The sequence below is a fragment of the Mirounga leonina genome, unplaced genomic scaffold, assembly GCF_011800145.1.
Source record: "Mirounga leonina isolate KUSES-001 unplaced genomic scaffold, KU_Mleo_1.0 Mir_150, whole genome shotgun sequence".
NCBI classification, from domain to species: domain Eukaryota; kingdom Metazoa; phylum Chordata; class Mammalia; order Carnivora; family Phocidae; genus Mirounga; species Mirounga leonina.
In genome coordinates this window covers 36,005,535-36,022,638 of record NW_023270374.1, presented here as the reverse complement: position 1 = coordinate 36,022,638, position 17,104 = coordinate 36,005,535, and the positions used below count along the sequence as shown (strand labels likewise).

Sequence of the window (17,104 nt, the reverse complement as noted above, 5' to 3'; positions counted from 1 at the left end):
TTCCCTCTGACAAATTATTCTAGAGATTAAGTGAACAATACAGCATATTGCAGGCTTCATAGTCAACAGTTACATTCTGAGAAATTTATTTTTTACATTGAATAAATATTCCAGAAAGAAGTAACTCAAAAAGAACCTGTGACTATATCACCAGAAGCGTTTTGCCCCTTGCCAGTGAAACTAATGGGGTACACAGCCTATTTAAATGTAAATTTAAACAAAGCGTTTTTTCTACCTCTCTGCTCTCTTTGTTCCTTGGGATCCGGAGGTTACAGGAATATATATACTATTCTCCAACACACATCCAAAGGTGTTTTGTTTTCTGTTGCGTTTTATGAAAAACTAAATCGAAGTATTTTAGGATTTAAATTATCTATTTCCACAGTTAGAATGGAAGGAAGGCGCTCCGAAAATCAGAAGAAAGGCGAAGCCTTTGGGGTCGGGGGACCAAGCCTGGCCCCATCCTTAGCCGTGGATGCCGTTACTAGGCAACCCCTAGCGTTCTCAACGGCCGCCGGGAAGCCACTTCCCCGCCCTCATTGCTAAGGAGATGGACGCCCAACACAGCCCTGCCGTAAACCCACGCGCTCTTACGACATTGCCGCGCCTGCCGCTGCGTGCGCGCCCTCTGCCCCCACTCTCCGCCCCAGCCGCCATTGCCTCGTGCCCGCGCCGGTCGGTTGGTGGCGCCTTTGTCCTACGGCGGGCAGGTGGGCTGAGGTGGAGGCGGCAGGGGCGGGCCTGAGGCGAAGGAGAGGTCGGGAGCCCGCCGCGCTGGTAGCGGTGAGTGCCGGGAAGCGGTGGCCGTCCGCCGAGGGTGGGCCTCACGGCAGGCGGTTGAGGGGGCTCGGGCCGGATGGGGAGGCTGAGGCGGGAGGGCCCGCTCGACGCGCGGCCGCGGTCGCGGCCTCGGCTCCTCTCCGGGTGCGCGCGGAGCTGCGCATGCCCGGTGCGGGGCGCGGCCTCTGGCTCCCGTCAAGCCCAGGCCCGGCCAGCCGTGGTGGGCTCGGGTCCGGGCGGCGCCGCAGCGCGGCCGCTTGTCTGTGCGCGAACCGCCGACAATAGTCCTCCAAGCTTGTCTGTAGGGTAGGCTTGCACACCCCGCGTCCCTCTCTCGAAACGGTGAAGTCGCTCGCCTGCGGGCCCTCAGCAAGTCGGTGGCGCAGGTGGGATTCGAACTCGGACCGAGGCGGCTCGCCTCTCCGGGCGTTCTACCGGGCGTGCAGCGCCGTGCGGCGAACCGAACGCTGGCCCCCGTCGCCGCCGCCTCTCAGCCCCTTGACAGCATCTTCAAGGCGTCTGTCTCCTTGTCGCGTGATACCCCCACTCGTTTTATAACGCGGACCCCGGGCCCCAAGGATGGGGAAGAAACTGTGCCCGAGGTTACCGCGGAAACTAGCGACAGAGCCAGCGCCCCAACCTGCTGGCTCTTCTGTCTCCTGGACCCAGGGCGCTCTCCGCTCCCGAGGACCCGCCGGGGCCTTTTTTTAGGACGGCGTTTCCCAAATTTCAGTCTCTCGCGTTGCACCTTTCTGTCCGTGTACCTTCTGTACTGTTACTTATTTACCAAATGTTAATATTTTTCTTTAAACTGACTCCTTTTTTTTCTCCTTCTTAAATACATTTGTTTAAGGTGGAAACGTAAATCGCAAAATGGAAAGCCAGTTATTTTTCTAATGCTCATAAAAAATAAATACCTATCTATTAAAATAAACAGTGCGTCCTTGTTCCTCCTCAAGTTATTCTGCGTTCCACGCTTTGGGAAACGCTGTCCTAGGAGTATGGGGTTAATTGTCGTCCTGGCTTTCGCTCTGCACAGAATTTTCCCCTGAGGCGTAGCGGATTCCATGAAATGCCCCAGGATCTTCGGGGATGATGATATTATAAGGCTTTTTCGTTGTAAACTGTTCTCATTATTGACTTGCAAGCGCTAGTCCCAGGGAACTGCAGGAACTGTCAGCTCAAGCGCACCCGGCGTGCCTCTTCAGTTTTCTTGTAGCACTGTGGCATGGTAACCACCTGACAATTTCTGCATACGAAGATGGAGCGGTTTTGGTTTTTGACTACTCTAGATTTAATGTTTTCTGTATGAGCCAGTCTGGGTGTGAAAAGTAACTTTCATGTTGCCTTTTTCCAACCAGTAAACCCCAAGCTTTTGCATTATGGGTATTGGAGATCACTTGGCTATTTAACATCTGTTTCTTCCTATATTCTTGTTTCTTTGCCTTTCTTTTAGCTCATCTGTCACTCTCCAGGTATTCTTTGAAACCTCTGACATGATCTTTTAACCTATAACATAGAAACTGTAGTTTCCCTTGTAGAATGTGCTGGAGAAATCGTATTTCAAGGCCCAGTGGAAGGAATTTTTCTAGGTGCATGTTGTTCAATGTCACATGCTGGTGAATACTGCACATTTAAAGAAGGCATTAGGAGCTCCTGTCTCCTTGCTAGATCAGATGCTGCCAATTGATGAATTGTTGAATAAAGCTAATTAGGTCTTTTCAAAGAAAGGGAGGCACTGAGAGATTAACTTATTTATGTAAACAGTCTGTTCTGTTTGTAGTCTGTTCATAACTCTTCGTGTGTATGAGAGAGCAGATTTACTTTAATTCATTGAAAGGAAACTCAGAAAAGTCTGCTCAGGCCATTCAGTTGTTGCTTCATCAAAGGCTCTTTAAAAAAAAAAAAAATCCACATTCCTTGGGATTACTTTGGTAAGAGCAAAATGTAGAACTTACATTAAGGCTAAGGTGGTCTTCTTCGCATTTCTCAGCATCAGTGCTGTTTAGAGAAGAAATGAGAATTTTCTGCTTAGGTCCATTTCAGAACTTCAGCAAATGGAGCTTCAATCTACCAGTGCTCAAAAGCTAAGTCATTTGGAGAGGTTTTAGAAGTGTGATAAAAAAAGAGTGCCTCATGGTTTGAAACTTCATTCTTGATAACCGTTGCAAGCATTCCATCCCTATGGCCTGCAGATGGCAGTGCCTTTGTATGGCTTGTTACTACTGTGAGAAGTATTGGAATTCAGTTGTGCTTTTTAGAATGAGAAACCTGTGGAGGAAATGTATTTAATATTTTATTCCCTTCAACTATCATTGTTTTTTTGTTTTTGACTCCCCACATAAAGAATGAAATGTCTGTTCTTAAACTCACTATCACTCTTAATGGTAATGATAACATACAACCATCGGTGCGTATGATTTACAAAGCAGGTTTTAAAGTACCAACTCATTTGCTCCCGCCAATCATCTTGTGAGATAAGTAGGCTGATATTATTAAATATTTTTTGCTTATGAGAAAATAATGGCACAGAGAAGTTAGATTTTTTTGCCCAAATCACATACTTAGTAGAACATATTCAAGATACTATTGAAGATAAAAGATTTTGTGGTCAAGCAAAATTGGGAAATAATGAGGTAAAGAGGTGTCCATATTCCAGAATTTTAATATGCTAAACATATGCACTGTAGATGTTCAAGAGAGGAAGATATCATTGGTACCTTTCTCTTGCTATCCTCCTATATACATGTTTATTTTCCCAAACTGACTATTCTTTCTGCCACACTCTGTTTCATCTCTGTACCTTGTGGTTTACTAATGATTACCATGTGTCTTGAGACAAGTGCTTTTAAAGCTCAGTCAGCTTTTTTTTGTGCCAAAAGATTTGTCCTGTGAACAGCATACACATTTGTCTAGACTATTTGGCTTAAGCAGAGTTAAACTATCAAGAAGTTAAAAGGGCAGTGACCAACAGAAAATTACCCTTTATGCTACTTTCATTAATGAGAAGTCTTAATGAAAGGATCAGGGTAAGGCCACTGTCTGAAGGAGCAGCACATCAGAGAAATATGAAGTATACTGACAGCTATATATATAATACCAGCATGCCTGCTGCTTTTTAAATGGTGGTTTTATTACCACCAGATATGAATATTTATAGGGAGGGTCATTTTCATTCTTTATCCTATCACTAAAAAAAAACCAAGAGATAATAGGTCAACTGGACCAGTTACTTTTTTTTTTTAATTTAAATTCAATTAATTAACATATAGTGTATTATTAGTTTCAGACGTAGAGTTCAGTGATTCATCAGTTGTACAGAACACCCAGTGCTCATTATCAATTACTTTTATGTTAAGAAAATAATTCCCCTCAAAGAATCAGAACTTTTGCAGACCATAAGACTCTTTTCCCTTTATTTCCTGTTCAAAACAGTATTTTTGTTGACCTATATAAAGACCAGCAACTTTAGGGAAGCATCAGGGCAACTTAAGTTGCATTGGAGGACATTTATAAAGCAGAATGTCTTATAACTTTAGCTTTATAAAATGTCTTGAGTGATCCCCTGGGTTGGATCTAGAATGATTGAATTACTGAAGATTAGGTTGATCCTGCAGTTAGTGAGCAAGCTTTGGAGAACTTTGAATTATGAATAATTTGACTTTAAGTGAGTATACTTAATTATGCAATTGGAGATTGAGATAGTAATAACATATATTTACCATCAGAGATGATACAAGAAATTTATTTTTAAATGTCTCTTCAGAAATTATTCTTGATACCCAAAAGACAAAAAAATAGGAAAAATATGATTTCGTTCAGTGCAAAAACTTAAGATTATGAACTGAGCCTTTCTTTGGAATACTTATTTTAGGACAGCATCAGTCACTAGAACAGCTTGTTGAAAGTACAAATCTGTATACTGCTCCCCAGCTCCCCAGCTGACCAGTCTCTGGAGGTGGGGGCTGGGGAATCTGCCTTTCAGAAGCAACACCTGCAGTTTTTATGTACATTAAAGTTTTGAGAACCCCCTGATTTAGGCTTTAGAAAATGAGTTTTCACTGGAAATAGAAGATTGAAGCAGATTCTAGTACTAATCTATGCATATCCCAGATTACTAATAGGAATTGGCAACTCTGGTTTATGGCTGGGTATACATTTTAAGCAAAACTGTAATTTAACTATAAAATGTTCTTCGGCTTCGTAGTTTGAACTAGAGGTAATAGCAATAGTTAGAGTATCTGTAGAGTTTTCAATATTGTAATTCCTTCCACTCACATCAGTAGGATGCTTTTACCTTCTTGAGAACAAAGAAAGCAGACCTACCAAGATTCCTTGGTCTGCTTATTAAATTTAGATTTCCTCCACCTTGCTTTTAGTGGTGTGGATGTGAAATCATATGTGTGACCATTTTTCTCTTCTTGCAAAGAGATGCATTTAGATATGAAAACCAAATGCCTCAGAAGAAGCAGGAATTTTAGCCCCTGCCAGCAAAACAATATCGACAAGTCTAGTTGGCAGAATTTAGAGAGACTTTAGTTGGCAGATTGCCATTTATTAACCAAAGAAGTGGATAATATGCTATCAAAAAGTGGCAAGCTCAGTGGTTATTATTTTTCTTGCTATTTTATAAGTAGGTAATTGGGAAAAGAAGCTTAGATTTTCAGGATACTTTTTAAATGATCAAATAAAATTGAAAAGAAGTTGTTGGTGCACACTCCTCCTTGGGGGTGGGGGCACTGACCTATAATTGGATATTATTATTAACTGTAGTACAATGGAAACTTGGTTGATGATTCCATTTTCTTTGGAGGTAGCTATGTGATTATGTTTTCTATACTGTTTTCAAGGGTTATACTTTGACAGATTTTAGCCATTGTCGTGACATTTTCTTTGTAACATGATGTTTATGGGTTATTGCTCCTTAAATAGAAGAGTTTAAAGAAGTTTCTAAATGGAGGATCTAAGTATATGTTATGCATAAGCTAAAGGGATAAATAGATAATACAGTTCCCAAATACTTGCCAAGAATCACCTGAGAAGCTTGTTAAAATACAGGTTCCTAGGCTTCATCCAAGTTTGAGATGGGGTCTGAGAATAACGTTTAACCATCTTCGTGGGTGGTGCTGATGTATTTTCATTAAAGGAACGCGACGTGAAGAATGAAAAAATGTGTACATATATAAATGAGGAGAGGGGACATGGGAAACCGTTTAATGGGTATAAAGAGTTTTTAATTTTGCAAGATGAAAAAGTTCTGAAGATCTGTTGTACAACAGTGTGAATATACTCAATGTACTAAACTGTACACTTAAAAATAGTTCATATGAGGGACACCTGGCTGGTTCAGTCGGTAAAGTATGCTACTCTTGATCTCTGGGTCATAAGTTCAAGCCCCACGTTAGGTATAGAGCTTACTCGAAAAAAAATAATAGTTAATATGATAAATTGTATGTTTGTGTGTGTGTGTGTGTGTGTTTTGTCACACTAAATTTTTTTGAAAAGATATTAGGAAAAACTAAGGAAGGGTGCTTGGTTGTCTGTTTCTTCCAGAATAGTGGGTGAGACTAATATTGTTGGCTATTAATTACTGACTCTGGCCCTAAGTTTATTTTATATTCCTTTACTGAAGGTAAAATCATAACCTTTTAAATACTTTTCTCATTCCTGTTCCCTTCATTGTCAAACCAGTGATCCTTGAAAAACATTACCATAGTTAACATTTTGAATGTCTTAGGTTTAAATACTCCTGCCTCCCTTTTTTGGGTAATACACATACAGGAAGCCTTCATTAATTTAGCTTCACTGAGACTCTATTATGGTAGCTCAGTTTATACAGGCCCTTTTGCCACCAATTTTTTCCTTTTCAGTAGCAAAGTTTTTTGTGACCTCCTTCTAACTCTGGCTTGCATCTGTAATTCCTTTCTCTTTTCTTCTTCCTGTCCCCTATTCCCTACACTAAACTTCTTATAGTATTTCTAATTAAGTTCTTCACGCCATTCTTTCACCTTTTACATGTGCTGGAATGATTTCTCTCTTTCTGGTAAACTACTTATCCTTCAGGACTGTTTCTTTTAGGCCTCCCTTCCTCCTCCGTCCCTCCTACCCCTTATTCTTTCCAGTCTCCTCTCTGTCCTGTTCCTCCCCCCGCCACACACACATACACAGACCTTCATTATCTCTGCCATAAACCCACTTTAGATTATGATTATCTGTGTATATGTCCCACTCTCCTTTATTAAACAGTGAACTTCTTTAAAGCAAAGACTTTAGCCTTATTATTTCCATATCTCTATGGTATAGTACAGAGTGTGACACGTAGTAGGCCTAGAGGCATCTGATGAGCTGATTATAAACTGTCCTTTCAAGTGTGTTAATTTAGTTCTGGAAGGATCTCTGCTTGTACAGTTCAGTTGAAATTTTACCTGTGTTAAATAAATCTGTATTTTACATTTTTTTGTAGCACAGACTGTTTTACTAGTTTAGATTAGCTCCATCTTTGTGAATCCAAATTAGTGAGTTTTTTCTCTTAGCTGATGTTCTCCTTGAATCAGCATAACCAACACAGGTAGAATATCCATTTCATCAGGCTCAGAGAAATCAAATGACGACTAACCATCCCCCGCCCCCATTAGGACTAGAACTCAGATATGCTGATCAGGCAAGTGCTCTTTCCTTGAAAGAAGGAAAAAGGGCAGGAAATTAAATGTTGATAGAGAATTTTTGTCTGAAATGTTGGAAGTGATTAGAATATTGGTAGCAAAGCCAGAAACACTGTACAGTTGACCCTTGAACAACATGGGTTTGAACTGCGCAAGTCCCCTTAATATGCGAATTTTTTTACAGTACTGTAAATGTGTTTTCTCTTCCTTATGATTTCCGTAATAACATTTTCTTTTCTCTAGCTTATTGTAAGAATACAGTATATAATACATATAACATACAAAAATATTTGTTAATCAACTGTTCATGTTATCAGTAAGGCTTCTGGTCCATAGTAGGCTGTTAAGTTTTTAGGTAGTCAAGTTTTTCGGCTGCGTGGGGACAGCACTCCTAACCCCTGCATTGTTCAAGGGTCAAATGTAGTTTGAGGTGATAGAAATTGAAGTGGCAATTGAATAGGCTCTGCTCTGCTGGGTGTCTGGGCACTTAAACATTGGTGTGACTGGCAAAGACTGGGCCTTTCCTAGGTTCTATCATTTTGATCAGGGAGTCTTAGCAAGCGTTCATAATGGAAACCATGTTTTTCCGTTCCCTGTTGGAGCAGTATAGCATAATAGGTAAGCATTTTGGTGTCAGATCTGGATTAGAATCCTAGCTGTCTGCCTCCTGACTATTGTGACCTAAGATAAGTCATTTAATTTCTCTAAATCTCAAATTTCCTCATTCGCAAAATAGAGATCATAATAGTATTTAACTCCAAGAGTTGTAGAAAGGATTGAATGAGATAATGCACATGATGTTCTTAGTACAGGCCCTGGGTCAGAGTAAGCATTCTGTAAATATAAATTATCATTGTTTCTCCCATTCCTGTACCTAGGAATAATAATCTGATACAGTTAAAGATATAATCCTTATTTTAATTAGAGAATGAAAGAGATAATCCAATATGAGGGAATGCATAGTTTTTAAAGTAAGCTTAAAGGATTGATTTAGAAACCATAAGCAGAGCATTCTCTTATCCCTGACTCATTACAGTATAACTCCTTACATATCCCTGATGTTACAGTATACCATCAAGGTCATCTTCATAAATCTAATTTAAGTGAGAAGTCCAATCCTTTCCCCTCCCAATTTGGGGAGTTTAATGTGTGATAACCTCTTTCTTGTCAGTATGGTTTTTCAAGTGGCATTATCTTTATCATCACATGTTTTCAATTTAGTAATTACTGATTATTAGTTGGTTTTCAGCTAAGCCTTTGGAGAATTTTATTTCATTTATAATCACATCGAAATTGTATATGCTTCTGCATTCTTCGAACAGCCAACAGTCCAACAGTGGTACTGTCAATAAGTGCAGTGATTCATGCTACACTTTGTTTAGAATATCCTTATGGTTTTCCATTGTGATAGCTTGTGATAATTGATTTTAAGGTGAAAAGAGTTGTTTTTATGATGGTACAATTAAAAAATAGAGCAAAGCAGTTCTTGGTACTATGAATGAAACATGAATTTTTATTTATAGCATATACAAAGACCATTGTGTGAACCCTGTCTAGCATATTAGTCGAAAATGTACATTAGGCATTGTGTCATTCTTTGAAAGTTCTTTACCCCAATCTTTTGCGGCTTAAAACAGTTCTGCCACTTCCTGTGTGACATCATGTTTTCTAGATTATTTTCTGGGGTTTTTTTTTTTTCCTCTTATGTAGATCCCTTCAGTTGGTGTTATTTTTCTTGTCTAAAATTCCTTACCTGAAAAGTGCTTTTAACTATTTTCAGAAGACCACTTAGAAGATATTCAGGCCAAGGTACCTTGCAGTGATGGTGATTTTGAATGGCATTCACATTGCTAATATAGCTCACAAAGTATGGATGTACCAACCAAGCTGAGGTGAAAGAGACACTGAGAGACTGAGTCTTTTTTTTTTTTTTTTAAGATTTTTATTTATTTATTTGACAGAGAGACAGCAAGAGAGGGAACATAAGCAGGGGGCGTGGGAGAGGGAGAAGCGGGCTTCCCACGGAGCAGGAGCAGGGCAGAGAGCCCGACGCGGGGCTCCATCCCAGGATCCTGGGATCATGACCTGAGCCAAAGGCAGATGCTCAACAACTGAGCCACCCAGGCGCCCCCTGACTTCAAGTCTTAAGGGCATTTGGCCAGGATGAGATAGAGCAGGAGGGGAAAGAAACATCAAAATTGCCACTGTCCTCTTGTTGATTAAATTCTCTCCAATTACGGTTCCCTACCTGATGTCCAGAAAGGTGCCCAGAAAGGTTGTCTTTCCATCTGTTTTTTCTTTTCCTTTACGTTAACGTTGTTTCTATTTCCTTGGCATAGATTATGTATCTCTGTAAGGATTTAAGAAGGAAAAAATCTGGTTAACTGATTAATACAAAAGCCCTCTTTACCAGTCCCAATATTTGCATTTTCAAACAAACCTCCAACCTCCCAGTTGATGGGTTATTGAATTATGTGACCAAAAAAAAAAAAAAAATTGGGATGGGGCAAGGGTTTTTTTTCCCTTGACTCTTTAGATCTTTATTATACTTTGTGATCAGTTTCCTGAAGTTATTTTACTTTTGGTAGCTTCTCTATTCTTCCTGTATTTCTGAACTCCTAGGTTTTCCAAAAGTTCTGTGTCACCATATGTTAGGATTTTTTTGTGTATCAGGATTGGTGGTGATGACAGTTTTGTTTTCATAACTCTCACTGAAACCGCCCCCCCCCCCAACCTTCCTCCAACCTGAGCAGCCCTCTTGGGTGGCAATGAAACTATCAAAAATTTCCAGGTCTCATTTTCTCCATATCTCACCCAAGGTGGAGACATAAGGAACTCTTAAATAGAGGTGAATAAACAAACACTTGGCATTTAAGGAAAAAATTACTGGGGCACCTGGATGGCTCAGTTGTTTTGCATCTGCCTTCAGCTTGGGTCATGATCCCAAGGCATCCTGGGAGTCCTGGGATTGAGCCCCACATCAGGTTCCCTGCTTGGCAGGGAGCCTGCTTCTCCCTCTCCCTCTCCCTCTGCTGCTCCTCCTGCTTGTGTTCCCTCTTTCACTGTCTCTCTCTGACAAATGAGTAAAATCTTGAAGGAAAAAATAAGAAAAAAGGAAAAAATTCAAATGGTCTGAGAGTTCTCTTTTTTACAGAAGAAACATAAGCCACCCCATCCAAATATAATTGCTTTAGACTATTTAATGAAAATAGATGTTAGGAGGCAAATTATAATCAAAATGGTTTAAAGATAAAATAATCTTGAATTTTAAATAATCTTTCAAATAATTGCAAAAAAATTTCACTAACTTCAAATAAAATATTTACCTTCTTCATTCTAACTGGAACCAGCTTTGCCCCAAAAGTGTTTTAATACATTACTACTTTGGTGCCCCCGGGCCTATATGTAAGTGCTCACAGAAATGGATATAATTAGATAGTGTAATAGTCCTTTTCATATCATATGAGCAAATTATATAACATTAATAGAAACTTGCCAACTAAAGTGGTACCATATGTTCTGTACTCTAACCTAAATGTTCAGGTCAAGTCAATGTTTAGAGAAGTTTTCTTTATTCACAAGACCATTCAATAATATATGGAATCCTGCTGGGAGATATGGTGCTTATTTAAAAGAAATATTCACACCCCTACCACCCTCAGTGTATTCCAGAGATACTTTGAAAACTACTTAAACAATCAAAGAGATGACATTTCTTTCTGAATCATATTCACCCTGTATTAGAGAGCAATAGGTCCTTCTAAACCTGAACTGATACTCTTCACAATAACATATAAAAGAACTAGGTATTCCCTATAAGGCTTATCATTATATAATGTGCAGTTCAGATGTTGCTGAACTTTTAGGGTTGTAAGTGAAAGTGCTACTTGCTATACCAAAGCCATGGTCAGATATTACTGGCCAAGTCCTGTATGGACGTTATTTTCTGATTTTTTTTTTTAAATAGAGGGATGATAGCATTGTGTCTACTTAATTGAAAATGTGAGAGGCAACTTAGGGTGAAATACGCTTCTCTTACTGTTTAGATTTATGTTACCTTCAGTTTATCAAAAGTCATTCTTCTCCTAGATACAGTAGAAACTCTGACTTAAAATGGAACTGAAGATCATTCTCACTTGAATAAGAACTCAAAAGTTGACAACATATCGGGGTAAAGTCTGTGCCAGACCTCTTAAGTTTTTTGTTATTACTGTGATCTCTCACACCATAGGACTCCAGTTGGAATTTTTTAAATACATAATTACTATTTTAAAGCACTCTAATTATGTGAGTGCTTAATACCATTTAATGTCATTAGATACACTACTAATTGCTTACTATGGAACATGGGAAACGAAACTACACTGCAGCAGGACGCAGTTTCATTTTTTCATTCAACCAAAACCAAAAATTTTTAATACATTTATTAATCTTTAAGTCATGTAAAAATTGTCCTGTGTTATCTTTGGACATAGATTGGTACATTTCTTTAGCTATTTCATCAGTTCTTTCTTATACATGGTGTTTTTATTATTCACTTCAATTTTTGCAAAGCAAATTTGTTTTTAGCAAGCAGGCTTTAACTGCACAAGTTGGCTTTTCTGTAAGTTTGTATGATTCCACTGTTCTCCCTTACCCAGTTGTAAATGCCATGCTTCTCTAATGAAAACTCATATGTGGAGTGTTTTACTACCTAACCAAATGCCAATTCTTATTCTTAGGTACTTATCTGTGAGGGTCGTAGTTGCTAACATGTAATGTACTTCGTTTAGGAAAAAAAAATTTCTTCCCTACATCTCATTCTGGAACATTCTGTCCAGTGGAATGCAACACAAGGCACATTAGAAGTAGGCCCTGCTTCATGGCATATTGGAAGTTTTAAGACAACAGAGTCCAGCTGTTTCTTCTTTGTAACATAAAATGGAATTATTTGCCCTTGCTCTTTCTTTTTTCTTTTTTTTTTAAACTCTGTCTCCTGTCTTTACTCCCACTATCCTGCCCTCAAAAAAGAATCTTACAGCTGGCACTCCAAGAGTTTAGCAGGCAACCTTTTCTACTTTTGGAGGGGGCAGTTGTTAGGTTTGGGACTTGGCAGAGCATTAAAGCATTGTGTTAGCTAGAAAACTGAGGGACATTCCTTATCAAACCATGACAATGTACTGCCGTAACTTAATAAAAATTGCCCAAGTGACAGTGTGTCTGCTGAATGGATTTTCTTACACCATCTGGTTGTCATTGTAGTTTTTTTGTTGTTGCTTTCATTTGAAATGTGCTGATGATTTTGTTTTTATTCCGTAGCATTGAACAGATGGGTTGATTATTCTTTTCAGATATTAATAAGGCAGCGGAAAGAAGAAATATGAATACGGCTCCATCAAGACCCAGCCCCACACGAAGGTAAAGTACCCTGAAGCAGTGAGTTACCTTGGGAGAGTTGGGCTCTGGGGAGTTAAGCCCAACTTCGTACATCAAGGGTCTTTTCTTCCCCCCAACAAATCAGAAACGCTCAAGCAAACAATAAGAACATGAACCTTGTGTGAAGGGCCTTGCTGCTTTTTTTAAACATACATCAGGAGATGCAGAGAAGCTTTGCGTTTTTGGTGACAAACCCAGCAAGTTCAGCTTGCAACATGAGTTGCAGGCGATTGGAAGAGGATAAACCTCTGTCTGTCCCCAGCTCACGTGTCACTGGGAGCCTCCACAGCAGGAGGAGTGCCCCAGGGTCGTTGGTGTGTGCCATGCTGCACTGCAGTGGGCAGCAGAGATTCGACTCTTCATTCCAAATGGCTGCCGGTCCAGATGTTAACCAGGTTTATGGAAAGTGCTGCTTGAGAGATTGCTGCCGTGCCTGTGCTGGAGATCCCCTGTTGGCTCGCATGCTGGGGTTACCATTTGAGGGGAATAAAAAGGGCGAAAACACTCCAGCTCTCAAAAGTCTCCCTTTTTCCTAGCTTTTCTAGAAATAAAAAGCATTTCCCTAATATATTCTTTCTTCCAGTGTCTACAAAAGAGATAGTCCTGATGTATACCCATGAGATATGCATTAAATTGGCCCCTTCTCTCAAAGAAGAGCCTTATTAATGTTACCATTTACACCAAAGGTGCAGTATCCAAACTAGCCCCCTGACAGTACACAAGTGGATGCAGTGTGTGCACTTTTGTGTGGAATGCAGACAGATATGATCTGTTCCATATCTTGTGTCTCTTCATGGCCCAAATGGATACTCAGTATGGATTTGGCTTTTACGTCTAAGTAAAAATACCAGTTTTCCACAATAAACTACATACCGTGGTAGACTACATTTCCTACAGTGAAATGAACACTGCTGAGTACGATGAATCCTGGTCTGTACTGGTAGCTCCGCAGGTCACCTGGGATATACCCAGCTAACTTACACATAACATACAGCTGTCCTTTGAGACAAAAACACCTATATTTTGTTCCCCACTTACAGGAAAGAATTGGCTGCTGTATGTTTGGTGTATGTTGCCCCCACTTGGATGTGAAGGGTGGGTATTTTCTAAGCTACCAGGAATAGATTATACATGACTGCTCTGCAGAGTTCAAGCAGACTGTAGCAGCAAGGTGGTGGTTTAATTTGGCGGCTTTGAGCACTCTGCCGGTGCAAAGGAGTTGAATCTGACACCACAACTACAGCTACGCTACAGCTGCCAGGTGGATGCCCTGGCTGTCCGTTGGTCTCACTGCGGAAGTGAGCATATACATTGCTATTCTGTCTGTCCTCTCTAACACTGTAAGGAATGCCTGTAGCTTACAGGTAAATACTGTGTTGATTGATTTTGTGGGTATGTGTGAGTATCCTAAAGAACTTAAATGAATCCTGCAGAACTTTAGCAGTTCCATATAATGTCTGCTTCCATTATGCTGCATCAAACCATCCTGTAGGTGTTGGGAAGTCCCATCTGTGTTGCTTCTCATTGCCCCAATAAACCTGGAATACAGAGGGCTAAGAGTTTACATCTAATGGTCAGAAATAGGGGGCGTCCATTAGAAGCTGTGGTTGCCAAGGGGCTTGAAAAGAGATAGATACAGTGTGTATCCAGTTTCCGAGGAGCAATAATGCATGTGTTTCTGAACTAGGTAGCTTACCAGAAGGAGTATGGAATGGGTAACTGTAAAGACACTGGCTCCGCTAGTAAAATCATCTCCCCTCTCTTGTCCCCATGATGCTTATAATCTCTGGATAATGTCTGTGTGTTTTTGCAGGCAACTCCCGCCCCAAAAAACAAAAAACAAGGCACATTGAAGAATACAGAGTAGTTCCTGTTTGTGCTCTTGATTTATGTCATCTTATTAATGATACTTAGCTAAATGCTTTTAACATTTCCAACTGATTATAGGTATTCAGCAGACATTGGCAATGTTGAGGAAATAACCATCTCCCCTGCTTGGAATCCATGTAGCTATTGCCAGGACATTAAATTAAAAAGATTAATTTCGGGGCACCTGGGTGGCTCAGTCGTTAAGCGTCTGCCTTCGGCTCAGGTCATGATCCCAGGGTCCTGGGATCGAGCCCCACATCGGGCTCCCTGCTCTGCAGGAAGCCTGCTTCTCCCTCTACCACTCCCCCTGCTTGTGTTCCTGCTCTCGCTATCTCTCTCTCTGTCAAATAAATAAATTCTTTAAAAAAAAAAAAAAGATTAATTTCATCCCAACTTAAAATAACTCTATAATTTCATCTGTAATGGAAGAAATAGTTGTATGCTTTTCTTCTTTTTTCTAATAGTAGATCCCCCTAAAAACAAAGCATACAAACAACATTGGAGGGGGCTTTTAAAATGTCCTCCCTGCCAGAGACATAAATACAAATATGTCACTTTTATATACCTTTTAAAATACCACCTTCCTCAGGGCACCTGGGTGACTCAGTCAGCTAAGCACTTGCCTTTGGCTCAGGTCATCATCCCAGGGTCCTGGGATCGATCCCTGCGCCGGGCACCCTGCTCAGCAGGGAGTTCGCTGTTCCCTCTCCCTCTGCCCCTCCACCCCACTGGTGCTTGCTCTATCTCAAATAAATAAAATCTTTTTTAAAAAAATAAAATATCACCTTCCTCAGAAACAATTTCTAAAATGAGGTTGTTTGAGATGTGGATAGGGCAGTAGCTTCCTATTTTTTTTACAATCAATAGGAGGCACAGTTGGGCTAATTTAATTTCCATCCAGAATCAGTCTTCCCCCTTGGTGCTATGTCCCTAACTGGGTTCCTCAGCATGTTATTTAACATGATGAAGTGTCATACAGTTATGCTTAATAAGGTTCAGGGAAGAAGGATATTCACATTGAGTAGAATGTGTTCTGAGCCCTGTCTAAAACCTGAGCAGAGAGTCCCAGTTTTTTTACCTTTAAGAATAAAAATTTAAGGGATGCCTGGGTGGCTCAGTCGGTTAAGCGTCTGCCTTTGGCTCAGGTCATGATCTCAGGGTCCTGGGATCGAGTCCTGCATCGGGCTCCCTGATCAGCAGGGAGCCTGCTTCACCCTCTGTCTGCCCCTCACCCTGCTTGTGTGCTTTCTCTCGCTCTGACAAATAAATAAAATCTTTAAAAATAAATAAATAAATAAATAAATAAAAATTTAAAAACTCTTTAACGCCGGGCAAATTTGAATATTGTATTCAAAACAGAACACTAACATTTTGATCATCACACTGATCATGTATTGTCTCTTATGGTATACCAATAGGGCAGAAATAAAATGGAATAAGTAGGCAAGATGGATGACTAGTTAGCCTGGAAGAGGCTAATCATTTCTCTAAGGGTGAGCGCTGGATATCACTCTTTGGGTACATCCAGTCAGAGCCTTGAAGTAATTCCAGATATACCAGTCTGTTGACAACTGCCAAACTGCCTTCATTTGGCAACCCTAATAAGTCATGTGTCCCCAGCCATAGGATATGCATTGTTCACAGGGGAGAAAAAGTGTATTTGTGGCAGATATTTCCCTTAAGTGGTACTTTTATGTCTTCAGTGCTGCTCCTTTTAATAAAATTGTTTCTAAGCATGCTGGCAAGACCTTTGTAACACCTTGTTTTGCTGGACGTTAACCTTGAGTGTCAAAACACCTAAGTACCTTTGGGAGTTTTCACAGGATTATCACCTCTTCAAATGTCTCTGTAAGCCACAGTTCTGCTGGCATTGCTCTCTGTTCAGTAATGTGCCTCCCTAATGACTCCAGCTGTCAGCGTGTAATTCTGACAATATTGGTCCAGCCAAGCACAGAACTCTGCATCAGGGATCCCTGCTCTGGATCAAATTTCGGCCTGAGTTCTCATCATTTAACCCTTGGACCACTTCATTGGACTCTAGACTACATTGCTTAGTTACCATGTAAGTTGTCTAGCATTGGTGCTAGGCACTGGCCCTTACCTTCTTCAGAGACCGTGATTCTGGTTGTACCTCAGATGTTCTCAGTTTCTATCTTCGGCTCAACACCCTGGCAATCCAGGTCTTGGAGCATACCCCTACACGGATGTGGCCTCCAAGTGAGACTCTGTATTTTCTAAACGTTCCTGTCTGACATTAAAAAGAGCAAATAGAACTAATTTGTCTACATCAAAAGTTCTGCAGAGAATTTTTCCTGTGTATTTGTTAAGGATGTTGGGCTTGGTGCCTCTTCGGTGAAAGTCATCGGGGATCGGCTCAT

General features: G+C 40.4%; 1 protein-coding gene across 3 annotated transcripts in view; it reads left to right on the top strand.

The window, feature by feature from the left end:
* The first annotated feature begins 636 nt into the window (after positions 1-636).
* Positions 637-17,104, top strand: part of NCOA5 (nuclear receptor coactivator 5) — a 30,986-nt gene continuing 14,518 nt past the window's right edge. Inside the window, exons 1-2 of one of the 3 annotated variants that reach the window (XM_035006444.1) lie at positions 637-783; positions 12,773-12,839. In XM_035006444.1, coding sequence (XP_034862335.1) covers positions 12,802-12,839 — 38 coding nt within the window. In that variant the 5' untranslated portion in view covers positions 637-783; positions 12,773-12,801. The remainder of the gene's footprint in view (positions 784-12,772; positions 12,840-17,104) is intronic. The other 2 variants (XM_035006446.1, XM_035006445.1) reach the window with 2 other exon arrangements.